The sequence below is a fragment of the Anser brachyrhynchus genome (genome assembly GCF_964034855.1).
Source record: "Anser brachyrhynchus genome assembly, chromosome: 8".
Taxonomy (NCBI): domain Eukaryota; kingdom Metazoa; phylum Chordata; class Aves; order Anseriformes; family Anatidae; genus Anser; species Anser brachyrhynchus.
Genome location: NC_137702.1, coordinates 30406178 through 30428005, shown reverse-complemented (window position 1 = coordinate 30428005; position 21828 = coordinate 30406178). Strand labels below are relative to the sequence as shown.

The 21828-nt window shown below is 35.3% G+C and overlaps 1 protein-coding gene across 7 annotated transcripts in view; it reads right to left on the bottom strand.

Annotated features, from left to right (window-relative positions):
• Positions 1 to 21828, bottom strand: part of DPYD (dihydropyrimidine dehydrogenase) — a 352451-nt gene that overhangs the window by 223379 nt on the left and 107244 nt on the right. For all 7 annotated transcript variants that reach the window (XM_080603522.1, XM_080603523.1, XM_080603524.1 and 4 more), the window contains 4 exons: positions 19447 to 19608; positions 9398 to 9594; positions 5303 to 5384; positions 1988 to 2075 (listed from right to left, as the gene is read on the bottom strand). In XM_080603522.1, coding sequence (XP_080459648.1) covers positions 1988 to 2075; positions 5303 to 5384; positions 9398 to 9594; positions 19447 to 19608 — 529 coding nt within the window. The remainder of the gene's footprint in view (positions 1 to 1987; positions 2076 to 5302; positions 5385 to 9397; positions 9595 to 19446; positions 19609 to 21828) is intronic.

Below are 21828 nucleotides of genomic sequence, written 5' to 3'. Positions count from 1 at the left end.
ACCATAAACTACCGTATTTATTTCCCATCAAGGTATGCATTCATTCAGAAACAAATTTCCAACTAACTTAAAAACAAACAAACAAACAACACTTCTATTTTATGTAAGTAGTATTCTTTAATTATGTTACTTCCAAGATTCAGCATAATGTCCACAGTAGCAATTTGCTAAATATATGTTTGTTCTGTAGACAAAGAGCAAATAAAGAAATACAGCATGGACTCATTATGGAAAAACAGGTGTTACTGAGAGTTTATAAATGCTCTATTGCATTAATACATCTGAAATTAGAAATCTGTAACTCCTTGGTTTGTCCTCCATCTTTCACTACCAGTATGCAAGGCCATGTTACTGACAAGTGCCCTACAGAATTCTGTGAAAAAGAGATGACAGGCAGACATGGGGGTACAAAGAAGGACCAACCTCATCACAAATGCAAGGTAGCTACCAGTAAAAAAACTTTGTAGGAACACATAATCCTTCATTAGCATTTATGACCTCTGTTTCCTAATGCATTCAGTGAACACATGGTTTACAGAAGAATTATGCTTCAGATAAATTCTCTTGTTTACTAAAGCTCTGGCTCTGTTCCTTTGCCTAGTGTTTGTATGGCAGAATGTTGTCCATATAAAATATTTTTTATTAGAAATGTATATTAGGATAGCTTTATTAGGGTCAGAAAATAAACCCACATATACAATACAAACAGTCCAATCCTACGTGCAAAGTGCTCAGTGGTCTTTTTTGCTAACCTTTAACTGAACATTTACTTCATACGTCTGAGTCAGAAATATGGGGATATCATGCTGATATTCCAAAAATGACTGATAATTTTTTCCTAATTGCTAGACTGAGAAAACAAATGTTTATTTATGCATCAATCCCTAATTGGTGAGATTCCAGAAAGCAGTTTAAAAGACAGATTAAAACAATAAAGAAGATAAGCTGGTCCATTGCCTTGCATACAATTGCATCAAAATATGATACAACAGAAATTCCTCCACATAGGTCTTCAACAATGTGAGAATTTAAGATTATATAAATCATGACGGTCTGTACTATAATCACATGATGACAGAATAGACCTGCAAAGCTTATTATACTGCATACCCAGATGGTAAACAACAGTTGTCACTGTACTAAGAATTACATCTCTGTAATCAATAATAGGAAGGAGGAACAGTTGGACAACTTGTTTCCTATTATGTTCACTTAGGCAACGTCTAGATCAATAAAGAACATTAAGCCTCATACCAACTGTAGACGATGCCTGCTCAACATGCCTATCATATGGTAGTGATGAGTCCAGCTGTACTTCAAAACACTTGTGAATGGATAACAATTCTAATCAAATGTTAAAAAGAAGTAATAATTCAAATAGCAGCCAGGTGCAGGACTTCTTTAGCATATGAGAGAATACAGACCTATGATGCCAGTTTTAGTATAACTCAAAGTTAGGTTATTTTGTTAACCCATCCCATAATTGCGTTTCACTACAACCTATCTGGAAGATGCTACGTGTTTTATATAGAGGAAAGAAAAAGAAATCAAGCATGGTATCACTGACTTGCACGCATATAGACTCAGTAATTATATGGGTAGAGTAAGTTGTTCACAGAAATTGAAAACTGAACCACATTTCAGCCAATATGGCAATTAATTACAAATAATTTTTCAGTTCATCTATTTTTGAACTATTTAAATAAAAAAAGGAATCAAGCCATTCATCTACTTTCTTGTCTTACTTAAAAAATCTATCATATACATATAAAAATTGTAACAAACGGATGTTTCAATAGCTGTATTAAAGCCCTAGCTTTGTCTTCCTATTTTTAAAGAAAAAAAAATCACATGCCATATTTTCTTAATGCTTCAGATTGAAGCTGTCTCACATCATATTATTAACACAGATATAACTCCCGGTTTATTCTTAGACAGTCATTCAATTTCAAGATGACAAAACACATGAGGAATGAACTATTCTTACCTATTCCAATAAAGACTGCTTTATAGCCATCTTCTTTCAAGGTATGGAGTGTCATTTCATCCATTGCAAGACCTTTACGAAAAATTACCTGAAATAATTAAAGATTAATTGCTTTTAGTTTGGTAGTGTGAAAATCATTATTATTGTGTCCTCCATTCTGACACCTTGTAGGGCCTTCCAGTGAACAAGCAAAGCAAATTGCTCTTTTTTTCCTCAGGCCACACTTAAAAGACCATATTGGCTCTGATTTAAGCAAGTGTCCCAAACTAGATCCAGGTAAAAAAATACCTTTAGATCATCTTCACAGCCACCACAGTCTAGCTTGGTTTCTATTGTAAGCTAAAGGCGTTAATGAAACAAGCTAAACAAACAAAACCCGTCTATGGAACACAATACTGGGGCAAAGCTGAAAATGGCAGTTTTATACTGTGAGTAAATCACTGTATTCGGTACTGACTACAAAGGGTAATATTCCCAAGTGAAAATCAGAATTTAAGAAACATGATGTGGAAGCAAGAACCTAGTTTAGGAAATGTGTGTGCTAAGCAGAATAATCACCCCATACAGCAACTGAAAAAACAAGCCATTTAGGGTATTGCAGAAACATCCGTGAAGGTATGAGGCTCTTACAAAGAGATAAAGGAAATAAAAGGCACTACCCTGTGTTAACAGGGGTTCTGAAAGAAAACCAAGTGATGTTTTCCAGCATAGTATCAGGCACTTGGCCGTTCTGCAGAATGCAACATCAGTCCCAAAGGAAGGATGGTGTTTCTTTGTGCTTCACCCTCAAAGCTCACAGCCTGAATTTTGCAGAGACCACTAGCTAGAACACCTTTAGGCCAAAAAACACTTAGTAAAGCCAATGGTGGTTTTGTGGATTCAGAAACCCTACCCGCAAAAACCGGGCCAGAAATAGCAGTAAGTCTGAAGAAGTAAGTATCCTACTTACTCATAACGAAGCATACTATTCTGCACAGCAAACTAACAAAGATTTTCAAAATTACAAACGTGAACCGTTTTGATATCAACTTGCAATTGTTTAATTCTAATTTAGACAAACAACAGTACCAGTGCAGTCACTAGTATTACTGAAAAAAAAGTCCCAGTAAGAAAAATGCACATATAATCTATAATGTTACAGTGCAACCAATACTTCCAGAAACAAAAGGTGAAAAATGTATATACAGTAACATTCCACCAGCAATCCGGTTTTGAGCAGCCACAGCACAGGCTGACCGACTACAGCTGTTCTAAGAATGAAAGGGCGGAGCGTTTCCTGCGTGTTCAGCAAACCAACTATAGTAGTGTTCTGTACAGATGTCATGCAATTGAAGACGCACACACCTTTTGCTCATTTCTGCCAACCCTAAGGCTTTTGAGTACATAAAGTGTATATGATTCCTCTTCTGATATTTTGTACTTCTGGACGTAGGCATGTGTGTTTTTATCTCCCAATTTTAGACTCTCTGAACTTGCTTGTTTTCCCTCAATTTGTGTTAGATCACTTGTGCATTCACTTCACAAAACGCCAGGCTCGACTGTGTAAGCACTATGCTTTGTGAACTTCACAGCCTAGTCTTCATGTCATTGCATACCTTGTTTGCTGTTGAATCTATCTGTATTCCATTTACTACACTTTTGAAAATGTACTTTTGCCTCAGCTGAAAAATAGCAGATGTAAAATACAGTGTACAATACCTAAAACACAGGCTCCTTTTTTCTTTTTTCTTTTGTAGATTTTGTATAATTTCTATTAGAATTGCAAAAGCCACATACAGTTGTAATCCTTTCAAGAAAACAGACTACAAGCTCACTAGCAACAGAATGCATTCCATAACTGGTCATTACACATTTTTTTCATCCTATTGTGTACATATGTTATGAAAATCTAATGAAGGAATTTAAATGGCAATACTATTTTATGTGGGGTTTCATCATAATCCCAGGGCCCAGCTCTGTAATCCTTATTCACCTGACTAATTCTTACTAATTTCAGTAGAATCACTTGAATAAACAGCGGTATTGAACATGTAGACAATACAGCACTTTCCACCACAGATTTGAAATGCTTTAAGTAAACACCAGAAAATATTTTCAGATTATAGAGGTATAAAGCTAAAGGACTTAGTTAACCAGCTTGCCAAAGGGTCAATTACAAACCAATGGCAGAGCTTGGAAGCAAATTTACATTGAGATTCTCTGCTGCACTACAAAACAACAACGGACTTGCCGGTCAAGATGACATGGTGGCTCTCCTTCTGGAGAGGTGGTCATAACTGCTTACCTGGGAGAACTGAGTTTTGCAGAGGGTTCCCAAGAGTCTACGCTCAGCAATTTTGTCTAAAATAGGCTCACTGCTCTGTTTTTAGCTGCATGCCTAGCAGCAGGTCCATTCCATCAGTCTTTAAAGATACATTTGTAATCCTTTAAGACTGAAAAAATGGATCTGCAGCATTTAGGCCTTGCCTTACAACTAACCTGGGCAGGATGAGGTTCTCACTTGGGTCTCGTGACAATAGTATACTGCTTTTATGGTATGAATCAACATGTAAGATTCCTGCAAGATTTTCTTGCTTGACTGACTACTTTAGTAACATGCTAAAATTGTTATTACCCCTACTACTATTACTACTCAAAAATTTAGTCCAGTGATGCATTCTACATCTATAACATCTATTAAAATATGCAGCAGTTGTAAATACTATCTGAAGTTTCAGCTCAGTCCCTAACATAAAGCAACATTCCCATAATCTACAAACAACACACGTTTAACAGAATAATGCATAACTACTGCTTTCCAAGAAGTTGAATGACTGCTATTGTTTATAACAGATGATCATGTTAACACTTTATTAATTTTATGCATTTTATTATAAAATTAACTCAGATGCAAGACTATTATAAATCATTAAGAAAAAACTCAGGGAGAGGGAACAGAAGACAAGGGGGAAGTATCAAATATGAATGTCTTAAGTAGTGCCAGACTTGCATGAAAAAAACTCGATTAAAAAAATCAAATCATTCCAATAGCTACATTGAACCCCTAAAGCAATTTAGGAATTTGTTTCTTACAGACAATTAATCACATGCAGGCATGCCAGATGAAAACTATTGATTGCCCTTTTCCAAACTAGTGGCATTCAGACAGGAGACAGACAAATGCCCTGAGCAAGAGGAAGCATCTTCCTGCTTCTGTCTAGTGTAGCTTTTAATTGTTCTTTACTAATGTGCATGACATTTTGCTGTTAATCTTTGGCACTATTCTTGTTCTTTTTTTCTTTGAGCTATACATAGGCAGGATATATTTCTCATTACCTTCACTCCAAGGTCCTTCATAAGCTCAGCTTCAAAATTCACTACATCATATGGCAATCTGAACTGAGGGATTTCAGATGTACTGAAATACATAAATAAATACAAAAAGAAAAAAAAATGTAAAACACTTCCAGCTATTAGAAAGAAAGGATTTTAGTTGTTAAAAATTAAATGCTTATAACATATCTTTCTTAATTCTGATGTATTTGAATGGAAATGTATTTGAATGGAAAAGCTTGATGGTGAGCTTTTTATAATTGTTAGAATGACAAAAATGAATTATTCACACAATACTAAAAATACAGGCCAGGAGGCAGTACCTTGAAGCCAATCTTGCCCACACTTGTAGGTAATCCTTTAACAGATGTTAAGCTTTGATCCAAAAGAGCTTCAGCTCCATTCTTTTTGTTCACCAGAAACATTTAACACTAACACGTAAAAAAAACTTATGACATCCTTTTAAGAAAAGGTCTCATGGCTACTAAAGTAAGGTGATCTTCTAGAAGTCATTCATTAAGCTATCCAATAAGAATCAAATTTGCCCTAAATAAAACAAAGTGGTGCATATGCTATTTTGAGCAATGGTATTTAAAACTGTACTCTCTTCCATTTCTACTTCATAAAAAATTTATGATCTTTTAGGATGTACAAAGTCAGTAATTTTCTATCAGCTCTTAGATTCACGACTGCTTTTTTGCCTTAATCTGCTATTATTAGTTGGCATTTTACCTCTTTGGTAAGATTAGGAATGACATCTTCAAGTTTCCAGCACCATGGGTTTTCTGTAATGGATAACTCCAGTGCCAGCACAGAAGCTAAGTTTATATATACTATGTGATATAGATCTTTATGTCCAATGAAATGACATCTACATGTGCCAGTTCAAAATCTCTCTTGTAAAGCACATTACAGGTAAACACAGTGAATCCCTATTTTAGATACTTTTATTCAATGAAGATAAGAAGACCAAACATGTAGAAAAGTGAAAGTTTCTCCCCAGATATTTCTAAGCTTCAATTTAAACTATTGTCAAATTAATAGATTTAAAATTTCCATAACAAAGCAATGACCCAAGAGATTGATCTTAGTTTTATTTTACATGTTGCTAGTGACCATCCCATCTTTAGCATTCAACTTAGGCCAGAAGGATTTTTTTTTTTTTTGGTAAGTTGCACCAACCTTAATTATATTGATAAGAAAATGGTGTTCCTCCTCATAGTTTCTAATACAGACCATCTTGCACCTTTTCTGACCAGTGTGCAATGAAAAATGTTCTAAATATCAGATATAATGAATGTGTCATGACAATGCAACTTTCATAGGTCATGCTGAGTAAACAGGTGTCTGAGACAGAAAATGTATGATCCTACAACAGAGATTCAATTTTAAAAATAATTAAAAAAAAAGGAAAGGTGTACTTTATCAAGCCATCTATGTGTTTGTTGATGACCTGTCATTTCTCTAACTCTTGGAAGAAGCCAAAAGAGCACTACCAGTGTTATGTCACTGTCACAACTCGTAGACGCATTTTTCCTCTTACTAAAAATTTATTTACAGTTTTGTGCTATGGACTATACATGTTCATATAAACATAAATATACATGCATATGCAAATATAAACAACTGTGTGGAGCCACATGCATGTACATTTATCACGCAAATAACCATTCTATGAAAGTCAACTTGTACATCAGTAATTCTGCTACAATTTCTTTCAGCAGATGAAGACAGTCTCTGATGCTGGTGGAGATGCAGGAGAGAAGGAAACACATCTGAGGTGCAGGTGGGTAAAGAAGAATCTTGGGTGGGAACATAGTTCCATTACTTCATCTCTTCCAGAAATCTGATCTAAGTTAGAGGAGCTTGGACAGGTGCCTGGTGTTTCTTGGGGATCACAAATTACTTTTGCCCAAGGGACACACCTCTGGCCTAGTAAAAGCAATATTTAGGAATGCTGAAAGCCAGTAGCATAGCTAGGAGGATGAGCAGTGAAGCTTGTTCACTGTCTCTAAGCAAGAGCATGATCTGCTCATGTCTACTCTATTACAAAGCATTAATTTTACACAACTGTTGAAATGTAAGAAAATTTGCCTGTGAATGTGAAAAACATGTCCAGACAACCAGGGTTATGCTAGGCTTAAATATCTCACCACTGAAATTGCAATCATTAAACAACTTTCTATTATCTAAATATTATTAAAGTCAGCTATGTCCTAATATGTATGACTGTACATCCTAGTTAAAAACACTTGAAAAGGCAGAACAAGTTTAAAAGGACCTAAGCACTGCCCTTCCAAACAGCTGACTCTAAATACAAAATTAATTTGCTCGTTAGCCATTTGCAACAGTTTATGAAGCCTTGAAAACACACCCATCAATAACCTAAGCTTGTTAAAAGATGTACTGCAAAGATATACAACTACAAAAATGGATGATTGCTGCCACAGGACAGCCTCCCTTCTGTTCCAAGATTAAAATAAGGACGAAAGGAACTGATGCCCTTAAACCAGATGTGAAACTTTCTACAATGAATGAAAGTAAAAATTGACCATGAATGTTGTGTATTCTCGAATGTAACTAAGACATGGTGACGTGAACTGCTTGACTATTATGGATATTCAAAGAACAAACAAAATTTTTTTTTCAATAGAATAAAAAACTGACTAAGATTAGTTTTAAATTCAAACTAAAACATCAAGATGCAGCTTAAGATCACATTGCTTCAAACATGCAGGCAGCATTATAAATTGTAAGCAACTGCTAAAAGTACTGTATTGCATTGCTGAATCTTACAAGAGTCTAACCTGTCACCAAGTTTCATTATTTACTACTACTTTTCAGCAATGAAATGGATTTTAAATCCATGTATTTATGAAAAGATTACAAGCTACTCTACAGATGAACAGGTTTTTCATACAGTGAGTTTTCAAACCTTTATAGCAACTAGTTCAAGTAAAAGGGCTTCACATAGTTAAATGCCTATGTATTAACAACTTGATAATTACATAGAATACTTCTGAACCTCACTGGGAAAAATGCAAGTAATCAGTTCAACTTCTTCAGCATTGATTCTCTATCTTCCAGAGCTCTGAATAAGTATTTGACATTATGACATTATGGACCAAATTCATTAACAGTGTCAACGCTATTGATTTCAGTGATGCTGCAGTGAGAGAAATGTGAGTGCATCACCCGTCTTTCTCTCTATTACTTTTCACTTGTTATTTTGTAAGCACTTCAGTGTGGCTCCATCCTTAACAAGTAAAATTTAATTTTGATTTTGAATTGGCTTGTATCCATTCATCAGTTTCTGAAATACTTTATCTTTTATTTAGGAATTCCAACCAGCTTATAAGATGACCTCAACAAATGTTACAGTAGTAAATATTCATCTTCTAGTATAGAGAACATGATACTGAACCTGAAGCATGTAAATATCATCCAAAAGCTTACCATACTGGCAAACTGCAAAGGCGCTTTTCTCTGTTTTCTTTATAATTTGTTGAAAGTTGAGAATTGCAGGGTGTTGATTTTACTCTTACAGTATGGTTTACTAAAGCTACAAGTCCAGGCAGACATAATGGATTTATTCATTGTCACCTTTATTTCCATAAAGCAGTTCATAAAAACATTCTAAATTTAAAATTTCCCTTGAAATTAGTATGTTTAAAGAATTTTAAACATATAGTATTTATATACACACACACACATATATATATGAATATATATATACATATATAAATATATAGAGAGAGGGAGGATGGGGCCAAACTTTTCTCAGTGGTGGTGGCCAGTGATAGGACAAGGGGTAATGGGTATAAATGGAACCACAGGAGGTTTCATCACCATATGAAGAAGAGCTTCTTTACGGTTCAGGTGACAGAGCACTGGAACAGGTTGCCCAGAGAGGTTGTGGAGTCTCCTTCTTCGGAGACATTAAAAAATCTGCCTGGATGCGATCCTGTGTAACACGCTCTAGGTGACCCTAGAGCTCATTGTGTAGGGCTACAAGTATATATATATACATACATACATATATATATATATATACGTGTGTGTATATATATATATATATATTTTTATTTTTTTTTTTACCTTAAGCCACCAACGTACTCCTGCTTTTCAAATATGGTGATGTTTGTGTAGCCCAATCGAGCCAAAAAAGAAGCACAGCTTAAACTTGCAGGTCCTGCACCAAGAAGAGCTATCTTCACGTGATAGGCTTCAGGCATATCTTCTAGAGGAGGCAAGGAAGGGTTTCTGATCTGAGGAATATTCATAGCTTTGAACACCTGAAAAAGAATACATTCAACAGGTTACATACTTCACATTCCCTCTTAAAATTTTGAGTAATGCAGTGGAAGTTTCCACTAGTACTGTCACATATGCTTGACGTATTATTGCAGAATGCTTCACAACTTTATAGGGATTCTCAACTGATATGATACGTACATTTATGAGGGATGTTGTAGGTACAGGATTTTGTCCTCCTGTGGTTCTGTTTGTCTTAAAAAGGTCTGAAATCAGATCTTTCACCCCTGTAAACCTTATCAAGTAGATGGAGCCATACTAACAGCAACAACAAGATGGTAATACAAAGTAAGCAAGATGGTAAAGACCTCTAAAACACCAAAAATTTCTTTCCAAACACGGTTCAGATTACTCTTATTACTAGAAGAATATTTTTGTGAATAATGCAAAGGATTGCAAAGCTAGTGAAAGGGCTCTGCTTTTTGCAGAGATATCCTGTGTGATCCCATATAAGTCACTTACGGTTTGACTATTTAGAGGCAAAAGGTAACCAGCCTTAGGTGGTTTTAAACTCTTATTAGGAATTGTCTCGTCTTCATCATTATATTTTAAAGCTAACCCCACGCTTTAGATATGTCCTCTTAGACAATTCTTCCATGATTTATTTCATGTTGGTTGATCATCTATTCCAGGTATTCTCCACTTTTCAACTGGGTATCCAAAGTTGTAGGCATACCTGAAAGTTAGACTGTCCTCTCTATGCCTCAGTTCTTCAACTGTAAAACAGAGAAGATCTGCTCCATTCTATCTTGACTATTAAAACTACTTTGGGACAGTCCCTGACCACTATAATGTATTTATACAGAAACAGGCACAATGGGCTTGTTGCAATGCACTTTATTTCAGACTTGCACTAAATCATTTTTTTTTTTTACACAGGCATAAAGGTAGGCTAAGGCAGAGGTATTCTACATTCACTGAGCTTGACTTCACTGTTCTCTGTATGTACCTACATCATAGGGGAAGGAATTGAGTCTCTATCTTGTAAATACTTAAAAAAAAATGAAAGAACAGACTCACAGCCCTTATAGGCTACTAAAGATCAGGAGCATGGAAGAGAACAGTTACGTCTTCATTTTATTTTAGGCATTAGTGGAAGAATATTTATCCCAGGGAGTATAGATCTTTGTAACAGAAGCACAAAATCATACTGAAAGGATACAAGTATTCATTGCATTGGGATTCTCAGTCATATCACAAACTCTTCAGGGCTGCCACTGAATACTACCGAAAGACAGCATTTTTTCCCACCTATTTCAATGCAGGACTGCATTCCACAAGTACTAACTAGCCTGCTAAAATATACACATTGTGATTTGTCATAATAAATATGATATTTAAGCTATTTAATGTTTACCAAGTTTTTACTCTCCTTAGAACTTTAGAAGCAGGTTTTCCAAGTTAAACTTTGGCAGTTCTACTCACGAATAGAGGTTTTCATTTATGTTTTGAATCAATGTTCATTTTCTTCATGTGCACTTGAGCACTCAAGCTAGATAAACCAATGATTAGTTCCTTCCCCCGCTAAAATTTCTGTGTCAAATTCCACCAGTCTTTGTAAATTGACATAGCATTTTAACAAACTGCAAGAAGCAAGAGACGGATAATTGTTTTTAAAAAAAGAATCATTTAAACCTGACAATTCATACAATATGAGAAGGTTTAATGTGGTTATTAATGGATTTCACAGGTTGAAAAGCTTATATTGTTCTGTGAAACTAGACTGTGATAACCAAAATGCAATAGGATATTTTTAAAACATCTGCTTTGTTACATTCACATAGAAATGGCTTGAATGATACCAAATTTCCATTAAAATCTCATGCAGTTGTTTTAGAAGGCTACTCAGTAATGAAAATTGCATAACTTGCATATTTAATGTTTGCATTGAACACTGTGAATATGTACATGCTTAATACATTTATTTTGTTGTTAACATAATGATTTTTATATTTATTATTGAATAGTCATACCCATCAACTAATTTTATACTGAAACCCAGCTTTACTGTACTGCAGTGTTAAGCTCCAGGAACCAAGCACTCATGCAGGAAATGCTACTAGTTCAGGCTGAATGGTCAGCTTTAATTCTGCCCATTTGCAAATAGGGTGAAACTGTCTTTATGCAGCACAGCCAGCTTGTGTGGCAATATCTTACCATCTGGATTTCAGTGGCAGTTTTGCATATTAAGGCTGGCAGGGTAACTGTGTGAAAATAGCAAACTGCTTCAATGCATTTCAAAAGATTTTCACTCACTTCATGGTGAATTTTCACTACTCTGTAATTCACCTAATTAAATATCACTGAATTCTTCTGTACAAATCTTTTGGTGTACAAAGATGACTGCCTTGGTGGTAGTAAGTGTTTAATGTCACATTACATGCAACTGACCTCTCCGATTTGTCCTCTCCTTAGACTGTGATCAGAATGGCAAGTAAAGTTTAACACTATTGTCTTGCTCGTTCATCTTCCTCTAAAAAACATTATTTTGGTTTTGTTTGGATGGAGTTTTTCTTTTGCTTTGCAATGCTTTGTAACCAAGACCCATTCAGAAAAATCTGACCAGATAATAACTTTCAAAGCTCAGCATCTCAGTGGGAATTTCCAGACATTATTCCCATTATTCCCTTTCCTTCTGGTTCTCTCACACAAACAAAATAGATCAGTAATAGACATTAACTGCACATTTATTCTTTACCTTTTTATCAAATCATAGCCAAATATCATTACTTCACCACCCATGACCAAACTAAACCCACATAGATTTAGTCCACTTTTAATGTTTCATGTCCATTATGGTCCATAGAAAGGATATCCCAATTTACAAAAAAGAAAAGTCTCCACCACCAATTTATTAGAAAGTGGAATTGAAGAGTTCAAGTACTGAGTTGCAGAATAAATCCTTTTCTACTTCTGCCAGCATTAGACACCAGTTGTTCTAAATGTTTTCACATAGCTTCTCCTATAACAGTGTCAATGACCAGGCTGGACTCAGCATTTATTACACATACTCAGCTTCGAACCAAGAGCAGTTTCTTCTGACAGTAAGCTCATGCAAGATAATGGAGGTTTTATCCTCAAGTGTGATACAGTTTGGCCAATCAGAAACAGCTGATCTATTCTGCTGAAGTTCCGAAAATGGGAATGACTTCATAAATATCTTAGTATCCCAAACTTAATATATTTCAATTCACATATTTATAACATATTATATTTCCCATATTTCCATTACTTTCCTATGTAAAGCTATGAGCCCAATTGCTCAGTGTTCTCTCCAGTGCAAAATCTGGGGGTTTGTTCTCTTCTCCCTTATAAATCAAACAATTTTTTCCCTGCAGTGTTTGTTTTTTGCTCCAAAATATTCAGTAAACTCAACATAAAGAACATAATTCCAGTCACTGAATGCAAAAAAAAGTTTGTATTAAGGTTCTACAATATTACCAAACTAGCTGTTTTGATTGCTCAGCATCTGATTCAAGTTGAATTTTCCTGGAAAGTTTCAACCAACTCATTTTAGATGTTTTTCAAAAATACAGACAGGGAAAAGCGTATTGTTCTGCTCGTGTAATAAAATTCTGGTTCTTTTCTTCACTACACAACTCAAATATTAGCAAGCTTTGATGAAAAGATGACATTTGGCAGCATGTGGCAGGTAACTCAGAAATACTTTTTGGCAGCCTGATGAAAATCATTTTATGGCATAGTGAGCATGATTTAAAAGCATGTAAAAAACAATCCAAATTATTACAGCATGTTAGAACTGTTATTCAGAATTGATATCAATATTTTTATAACAATTAGAATAAATATAAAGTAACTCACTTTTGTCACTGGAATTTTCTGATCAATATATTTAAGAGGCACATACTGTAGATATCCTTCTCCACCTCTTCGCAGAACTCACATATGGTCAGGCAATTTTACTCTAATTAACCTTTATTTAAAATTATCATTGGACTATGCCAAAGAATTTGATAAACAAATCAGTAAATAGATTGAAATTTTAATCTCTGTTAAAATGTAGAACAAACAAAACAATTACAACAACCAAACCTTTGCCTACGCCTATAAAAGCAAGTTTGGTAGTCTCCAGGACACACACAGAACATCACATTTCTAAAGTAAAAAGTGAGTATAATCACTCATTTTCAACACAAAATGTTGAAATACAAAAAAAAAAAAAAAAAAGAGCAAATGGAATGGGCATTTGGAGAATTTCATCTTCTAGCAGCAAGTTTTGACTTTATTATTAAATTGTTTAGGTTCTCAAGGTGTAGTGTTTGTTTCCATGCTTAGAAGGTTATATAAATAGTTATTAGTCAGATTATCTTTAAATATCTTTCACCAAAACGATGAGGTATCAAGCAGCTACTGATGCAGCTGTTAGCATCTAGCTAATATTTATTTTAGGGTGAGACATATTAGTATATTCTGAATTATCAGATTTTGCTAGTGCACAGAAAGAAAAATATGGGCAATGTAATCAGTAATGTTTAGGAACTGATGGTGTTAATTTCACACTATCCCACTGGATATGTGTAGTCTGGTGTATATTAATATGGGGCAGTTGAATATTTAAAGGAGAAAATAATACTCTGCATAGATTTTAACAAAAATGAAGCAAATTGTGTGCTTAGTAATCATCTGGAAGCTGTCAAATTGTATAGTCACACAATTTCATATAATTGTAATGGATAGCACAGGAGGTACAGGAAGTAGTTTTTTTCTACAAACACGAGCTAGTTATAAAAACCAGTTGATCCTCCCTCCACAAGTAACAGTTACACTTACAATGCTGCAAATTTCTATGCAAGTAGCTGAGTGTTGACAAAAATAGGGCCTAAAGCACCTCTTTAAGGACTTTTCAAACTTACATAACAACTACACATTCATATTATCCAGGTCTCAAGAAATCCCATGCATCTAGGACGTTACAGAGCCTACACCTCAAAGCTCATGAATCCCGCCACTAAGAAGGACATAACATTCACTCCAATGCCTTAAAATTGTATGTAACATCTAAAGCGTTCTGTAGAAAAAAATATATAACTTGCCGAAACATCAGCAAGTCTTTCAGCATTGGCCTGAGAAGTCAAAACTCCTCAGATTCATCCCTGGAACTATTGCAAAGGCAACACCATCCCCTTCAAACTAGCCTAAAATTTTATAATTCATAATTAGAGGTTTTAACATGACTTAAAAGAGAAAATAACCTAAAGATGTGTTAAAGTAAAGCTAATACCAGAAAATAGTCATTTGTTTGTTTGTTTCTGTTTGTTCTGCTGCCTCAGCTCCCCAGAGCAATGCTCCTTGGCTGATGCCGCACACCCACCGGTGCAGGTGCTGGTGTGGGGCCTGGTGGCCATGTCAGGGCCCCACGACACCCTGGCTGGCAGTCCAGAGCCGGCCAGCTGCAGGAACAGTGGCTCCATGGGAACCACCACCTTCACCCACTTACATTAAGACTGATCAATGTTGTCAATGCACAACTACAAGAGGGACCCTGAGCCCGCTGTGGCAGCACACCCCACCATGGCCTTCCCTCCAGGCAGCCTCTGCCACCTCAGCCATGGTGGGTCAGGGAGAAGGGAGGGACCACAGTGCAGCCCACCTCTTAGCCCAGCTGTTCTGCTGACACGCAGCTAGATTAACAGCAAATAAACTCATACAACACATCTTTTACGTGAAAAAGAGCATCAAGTTCCCTTTTCCAACTGCTTTTCACTGTAACAACAGCCAGAACAGATCTCCAAAGGGAAACAAATGACCAGAACTGTAGCTGGCATGAGAGTCACAATGCCAAACGATCTACTATTTAAATCTAGTATGCAGAGATTAAAATAATATATTTTCTATTTAGCTTGTGCTGCTCCTTTCAGAATGATTAACTAGAAACAGAGGAGACCCTTTAGATCTAGTAATATCTACCCAGAAAAGCAAGATTTTGAGGACTTCCTAGTAATACTGCAACAGAATGCAATAGATCATGCTCCCTTTCCTACTGCAAGCTTACAAACTTGTACTCAAGTAACCAGTAATTTTAGTTTATTTTATGGGACTGACAGTCATATAGCTCATGCCTGTATGTATTGTCACTGCAATCTCAGTATATTTTCACTGAACTTGTGTTCCAAAACCAGAAATGCTTCCTGGTTCTAAAGTACTTGGGCAAAGGAGACAGATAAAGACATTAATATAATATTGACCTGTGCAGCAGCAGGTGTAACCTGCGCTTGACACTCATCATTTATAATAGTGAGCTTTAACTCCATGTTATTCTCTAGATGCAACAGTTACCGTGGTAACTGCATCCCAGTATACACATTCTACATCACAAATACAAATGGGTATTTCCTTTTTTTTTGTTTGTTTGTTTTCCATTTGAACATTTAATTGTCAAAATCCACATTATGCATTTATTCAGACTAGATTACAATTTACTTTGAAAATTGGGTTAACAGTTACAAAGCTATATGGAAGGACAGAAGGAAAAGACAGGAGGTGTGAGGTGCCATTTTTTTGTTCTACCGTATGCAAGACAAATATTTTACAATTAGGGAGTTTTATCTGCAGTATGAACAGATGATCAGTCATTGTTCAGAAGCACAAAGGGGCATACGTCATACCCATATATTTTCCATTTTAAACCCACATTCCTGCTTTACTGCAATTTTATCTTTTATCTCAGCTAGCAGTTGTGCCTTTTTATTATTACTCTCTCTCATAATGCAGCAAGTGTATGATCCTCAGACTAATTCCAAGTAAAAAAAAAAAAAAAAGAAATCTAAAATTGGCATTATGCACAATGGAGTTTTCAGTAAATAAGCCCCTGTGGGACAAACTATTACACAGTGCATGAGAATTACCATGCAGCTCTCATTAACAGTACCACATGTTGCACACCTAAACCACACAATTTGCTAAGTTACTCTTATAGGTTAAGCAGTGTACCTGCTTTGTTCACACTATATGGGCCAAGTCCTGTATTAGTAGTAGTAACACATGATTTTCTTCAGTATTTCAATCTATATTTTTATAGTAATTGTTATTTGGAAACACTCATTCTATTGGGCTCCTTCAATTATACATACTTTTATAGTAAAAATTAACTGAATGAAAGCTAAAAAATATTAATTACAAAAGTGACTGCCTACTATTGCTAATTATGTGTACTACAATACATTCAAATTCTTTTTAAAATGGCAGTAATTGTAAAGGTTATTAATATCTGTACTTTTAGCAAATGTTTTAGGATACCACAAAAATAGTGAGGAGAATAAAATTTACCATAAAGTTATTTGTGTTAGAGTGTTAAATAGAACCGTATAGTAATTTTATTTTCTTAGAACTGCTGACACTAATATATCACTTTAAACAAACTTGGAGCATTATGAGGAAAGCCATCCTGAGCTATTCATCCTTTCTGCAATTTTCATATCAATCATTGTACTAGCACTGAGCTTTTTTAATAGATTTCTAAAGATTTTTGAAGAAAAATGGCAGATATTTAGCATTATCTATCAAGCCATAATTCCTCTCTATTAATCATAGCATTAGGGCTAAAAGGAGACACAAATCAAGTTTTAACACATATCACTTGCATTTGGTTCCTCAACAGTAATATTTCACTATTATATTTATCATCTACTTGACAACTGTTTAATCTTTTTTTCTTTTAATAAGTCTTCTGCCTTGCAACAAATATTAATTTTTTACATATATGGAATAAAAGCCATTAGAAGAAGAGCTGATAAAATCACCTCTTAACTGATAAAAAAAAAAAAATACCTAATATATACGTAGAACAAACACAGTTCAGTGTCTGCAGCCTCATTCCTGCAAATGAGAACTTTGGTTCAAACTGTACTGATCCTTACTTTTGTATGTTCAAACCTCCAGCAAATTGAAGTGGACAGCTACTTAAATGACATGGGACAGAGAACGTTCAGCAGCAGCTAACAGGAAAAAAAAAAAAAGTTTAACAGGTGCTCCAGAAGCTTTTAACGTCTCCTGGTGAGAAGAAAGATGTACAAACAGATAGAGAGACCTGCAGCAGGTAGCAATATTTGCTCATCGAATCACAGCCCACAGCCACTAAAGGGGGTGTGAAGTCTACAAATGACAGCAGAGGAAAAAATTGGCCTTACAGACATATCATCTGTTACTTCCAGATTGATTCGCATTTCTATTTTGGTCTGTCCTACAAAGACATTTTCTCAGGCTTTGTAAAGGTGACTGGAATTTCATCATATGCCTGTAAATATGATCAGCCAAATGGCTCAAGATACAGAAAAGGGACACGCTCAAGATACATGAAAGGGACATATTAGTCATGGACTGTATGTAATCTTCACCCATGTATATGCCTTTTTTTTTCTTTTTTTTTTTTTTACATAGCCACTTGCATAAACTTCCTCACTTGTACAGACCAAAACATACTTCAGACAGATCAGAAGAGGTGCCAGCTGAAACCATGAACTTAGTACAACTTCTTAATGCCCTCAAAGGAAGTTAAATGAGCTGTAGCCTCCATCTTCTTCAGATGTAAATCAGATGTAAATCTCAAACATTAAATCCATACAGAAGTACATGTGCACCTCAACAGAAACCCTTGAGAAAACTTCCTAACATCAAATGATCTTGTTTGCTTCAGTGGCTAAAATATACACATGCATTTATGAACTAATAAAACAACACACAAACACGTGTGCATCTACAGCTACGTAAATAGATGAACACAGACGTCTATTTCAGGCCAATATGAACCTGTTTATTTACTTGGTTTTGGCAAAAAAAAGGACAGTAAAATGTCTTAAATCATCTGAAACTTTTCCTTTGCCCCCAAAGAATATACAAATCCACACTAATCCTGCAGCTTCTCGTATTTTAATTTTAAATTACTAAAATGTGTCCAAATTTCCATTTCTGAGAATTAAATGAAGCCAGTACTTGGACATGTACATTTCCTATTATTCTGGATCCTCAGACTTGCAATATTTGTATTTGAAAATACTAAATTTAGGGTAAATTTTGGATTGATTCCTCCTCTCTGTGACTTTTCAAAAGTATGCATTAAATTTTGTACAAATCTTTTCACATAACAAAAATGCAAAAGAGCTGAAGTGTGTTCTGCTCAGAAATAAGTTAACTTCAAATAATAAAACAGATCCTTGCTACATTAAAAGAAAAAAAAAGGCTTTCAAAAAGGAAAGGAAAGACATCAAAGCAACTTATCCATAAAGAACAATTAAAACAAAATGAAACTTTTAACCGAGGAGATGAGAAAGCCAAGTATTTCTGAATAATAAATACTACCTAACCATCCAGCTGCTATGGGAGAACAGTTCTTCTTTGACCTCGAGACCTAGAATTCTTGCAGAGTGTGTGGCTTCACAGAGAACAGGGTTCATCACAGCCAAAGAACAAGTTAAACTCTGCTGTAAGAGCTGCCCTGTGCCCTGAAGAGTTCAGCAACTCCTTAATGTGCAGTTACTGAGGGAGGTACAGTTGATCTTTTTCCCTATGTGGCCTACTTCAGCAACATCTGCATTTTAACATGGCTTATATAAATCTTTAATTTTGAACAAATTGACTCAACTACTAGTGTTTCTAAAGAGTTGTCTTGTTCATAAATAATGTTATGTTCCTATGTTTCCATTGCAAAAGCATTTCTAAATTTCTGAATGTGCTGTAAGAAAAAGGATAATTATTTTAACTTCCTATGACTTTATTTTATTAGTACAGCTTTAAAAAAATCATTAAGAAAGGCATCCACCTATATAATACCTGTTGGTACATAAAAAGCATTTTAGGCATTTATGAGTTCTACATACCTCAGTAGCAAACTGTTGCAATCCACCAATATTAATTGGTCCCTCCTCAGTAGCATACAAATTGCAGCCACCAACACAAAGATCTGATGTTGGACACACCATTCCACAAGTCAGGCCAAGTGGATTGTCGGAAAAAATCATTTTGGCAGCTCCATAATAGTTCTGAAGAAAAGAAAGAGGGGGAAAAAAAGATAGTCACATACCAAGAAAAATAAAATTCAATGGGAAATACAAAATATGTTGTAACTGCCTAGTAGAATACTATATACATATAATGAATAATGCTGACATCATTTAAATGTTACATAGAATTATTTCAAATGCACTGGAAAGTACGTCAACAGAGTTGTTGATTATGCAAAGACAACACTTCAGTTTGCAAAATGGTTATAACCATCTTCAGTCTTACGCAGTTGTAGGATTTTTAGTGGTTTAACAAATCTGTGTTAGGAAACTACTGTGCCTGCATTATGTACTTGTAAATACTTTCTCCATTTCTAGGTCAATTAGGCAGTAGGTGAATTGTAACCTTTGTTGTAGATCTGACCAGACACTGCTAGTTAGATTATCAGTTCTTCATGACACAGGGAATTAAAAGTTTATTCTACACATTTGTACACACCATCTCTGCAGATATGCTTGTCCTTCACACCATGTCAGCAGTGTCAATTTTCCCAGACCTGTGATGAGAACAGGTTTCCTATGTAACTACCCATAGATTTGAACTACTGAATTTTTTGAACTCTTTTTCCTCATTCACAGACTGGCCAGGGCAAACGTTTTCCTGTTTCCCTAAGTGGCAAAACAGGGAAATTATGAAAGAATTTATTTAAAATTTACAACTTAACAGATTCTCAATATTTAGTGTTCAGCTTCAGAAAAGGAAGAGTTTCCTAATATATATTAGAACTAGCAAGATTTGTTTCCATAGTAAAAAGGTAAGGAGTGGACATTCACAACCTCCTAGTGCCTAATATAGTCAGTAAACCCTTGATTATTTTAGACTGGGTAATTCTCTAAAGAGGGAACATCAGAGGAAATGCCAGGAGTGAAGTGAAGTTTCATTTAGAGGTTTAGAACTACTGACGACAGTTCTGCATTCATATTATATTTACATTAATGAAATTATAGTGTAATTAAAGCAAACCTTTCACATTCTATATTTTCTTCTGTATGGTCAATATAGAAGCTTGCTTAATTATAAGCTATAGTTCCTTATTTTACCACTGCTCTCACCCCCCTCTAAAAGCCTCAACAAGGAAAGCCCATGAAAGAGGTGTTAATGCTGGAGTTTCCTTTACAGGCCACTGCAGTTCAGAAGATTACAATACCATACCAGCTGAGGTTCCACAAAAGTTTATTTGGTGAGAAATTAATACTGGGATCTCATTCCAGCTTTTTTCAAACTAGTAATAACTGAGGAATTAAAGATCAGTTATGTGTCCTTCTTCCATCAACCTCTTCCACACTCCAGTCATCATCAATAACATGAAACTGGTTTAAAATTTTTCTTTATCATTCTATCCCAGGACAGGTGGCTAAGAACAATGAGAAGGTGTAGACTTCAGAGGATATGAATTACTCAGTCACAGCAGACCCTATCTAATGCCTGAGACTTCTTGTCTGCCAAGCAGGCTAATGTATACAAGTGTTTATTTAAAGTTAACACAATCCCACACTGAGCAAAATTCCAGTTATGAATAAAAAGAGACTTGTCAAGATCTGACAATATAACAAATGGTGTGTAACAACTTTGGTTTGGGAAGTTCAAATTCACCAAAAGGCATATTAAAAGACTACGTGTAAAATTCTTCAAGTTAAAACAGATGCTAGACACTGCTAGAGATTCCCTAAATAATGCTAACGTTTAAGCAATGTATTTGTAGACACAATGAGACCTTTTACTTACAGGTGTCAGTCTACTGCACAGCATGAGCCCCTGTCCATCACCTGAAAATATGAAACAGCTACCTAGGTGTATTTTCATAGGATTTTCTTAGACATTATTAAAATCCATTAAAATTCTAGTCCTAGGTGAACAAGCAATTCCTTTACACAACTGTCCTGGGAGAATTCCTTTCAACCATTTTGCCTGTAATGCGCATGGACATTATCATGCCCATTTCTCATTTATTCTGATGTAAAGGAGCATTCGTTAAATGTACATTCCAGGTATTAGCAAAACTTTTTGCTCTGCCAGATGAATGTTACTGTTTTGATATATCAGAGTTTGTTAGGGATGTTAAAAACAGCCAGTAAAGACATTATAAGCTCAATTCAGAAGCCAAAACACAGAAGTCTGTTTATGTTGGAGATTTCCCTGACACACAACCACGCAGATGGCATAGGTGACAGTGTCAGTGCTGGAGACCCATGTCTTCC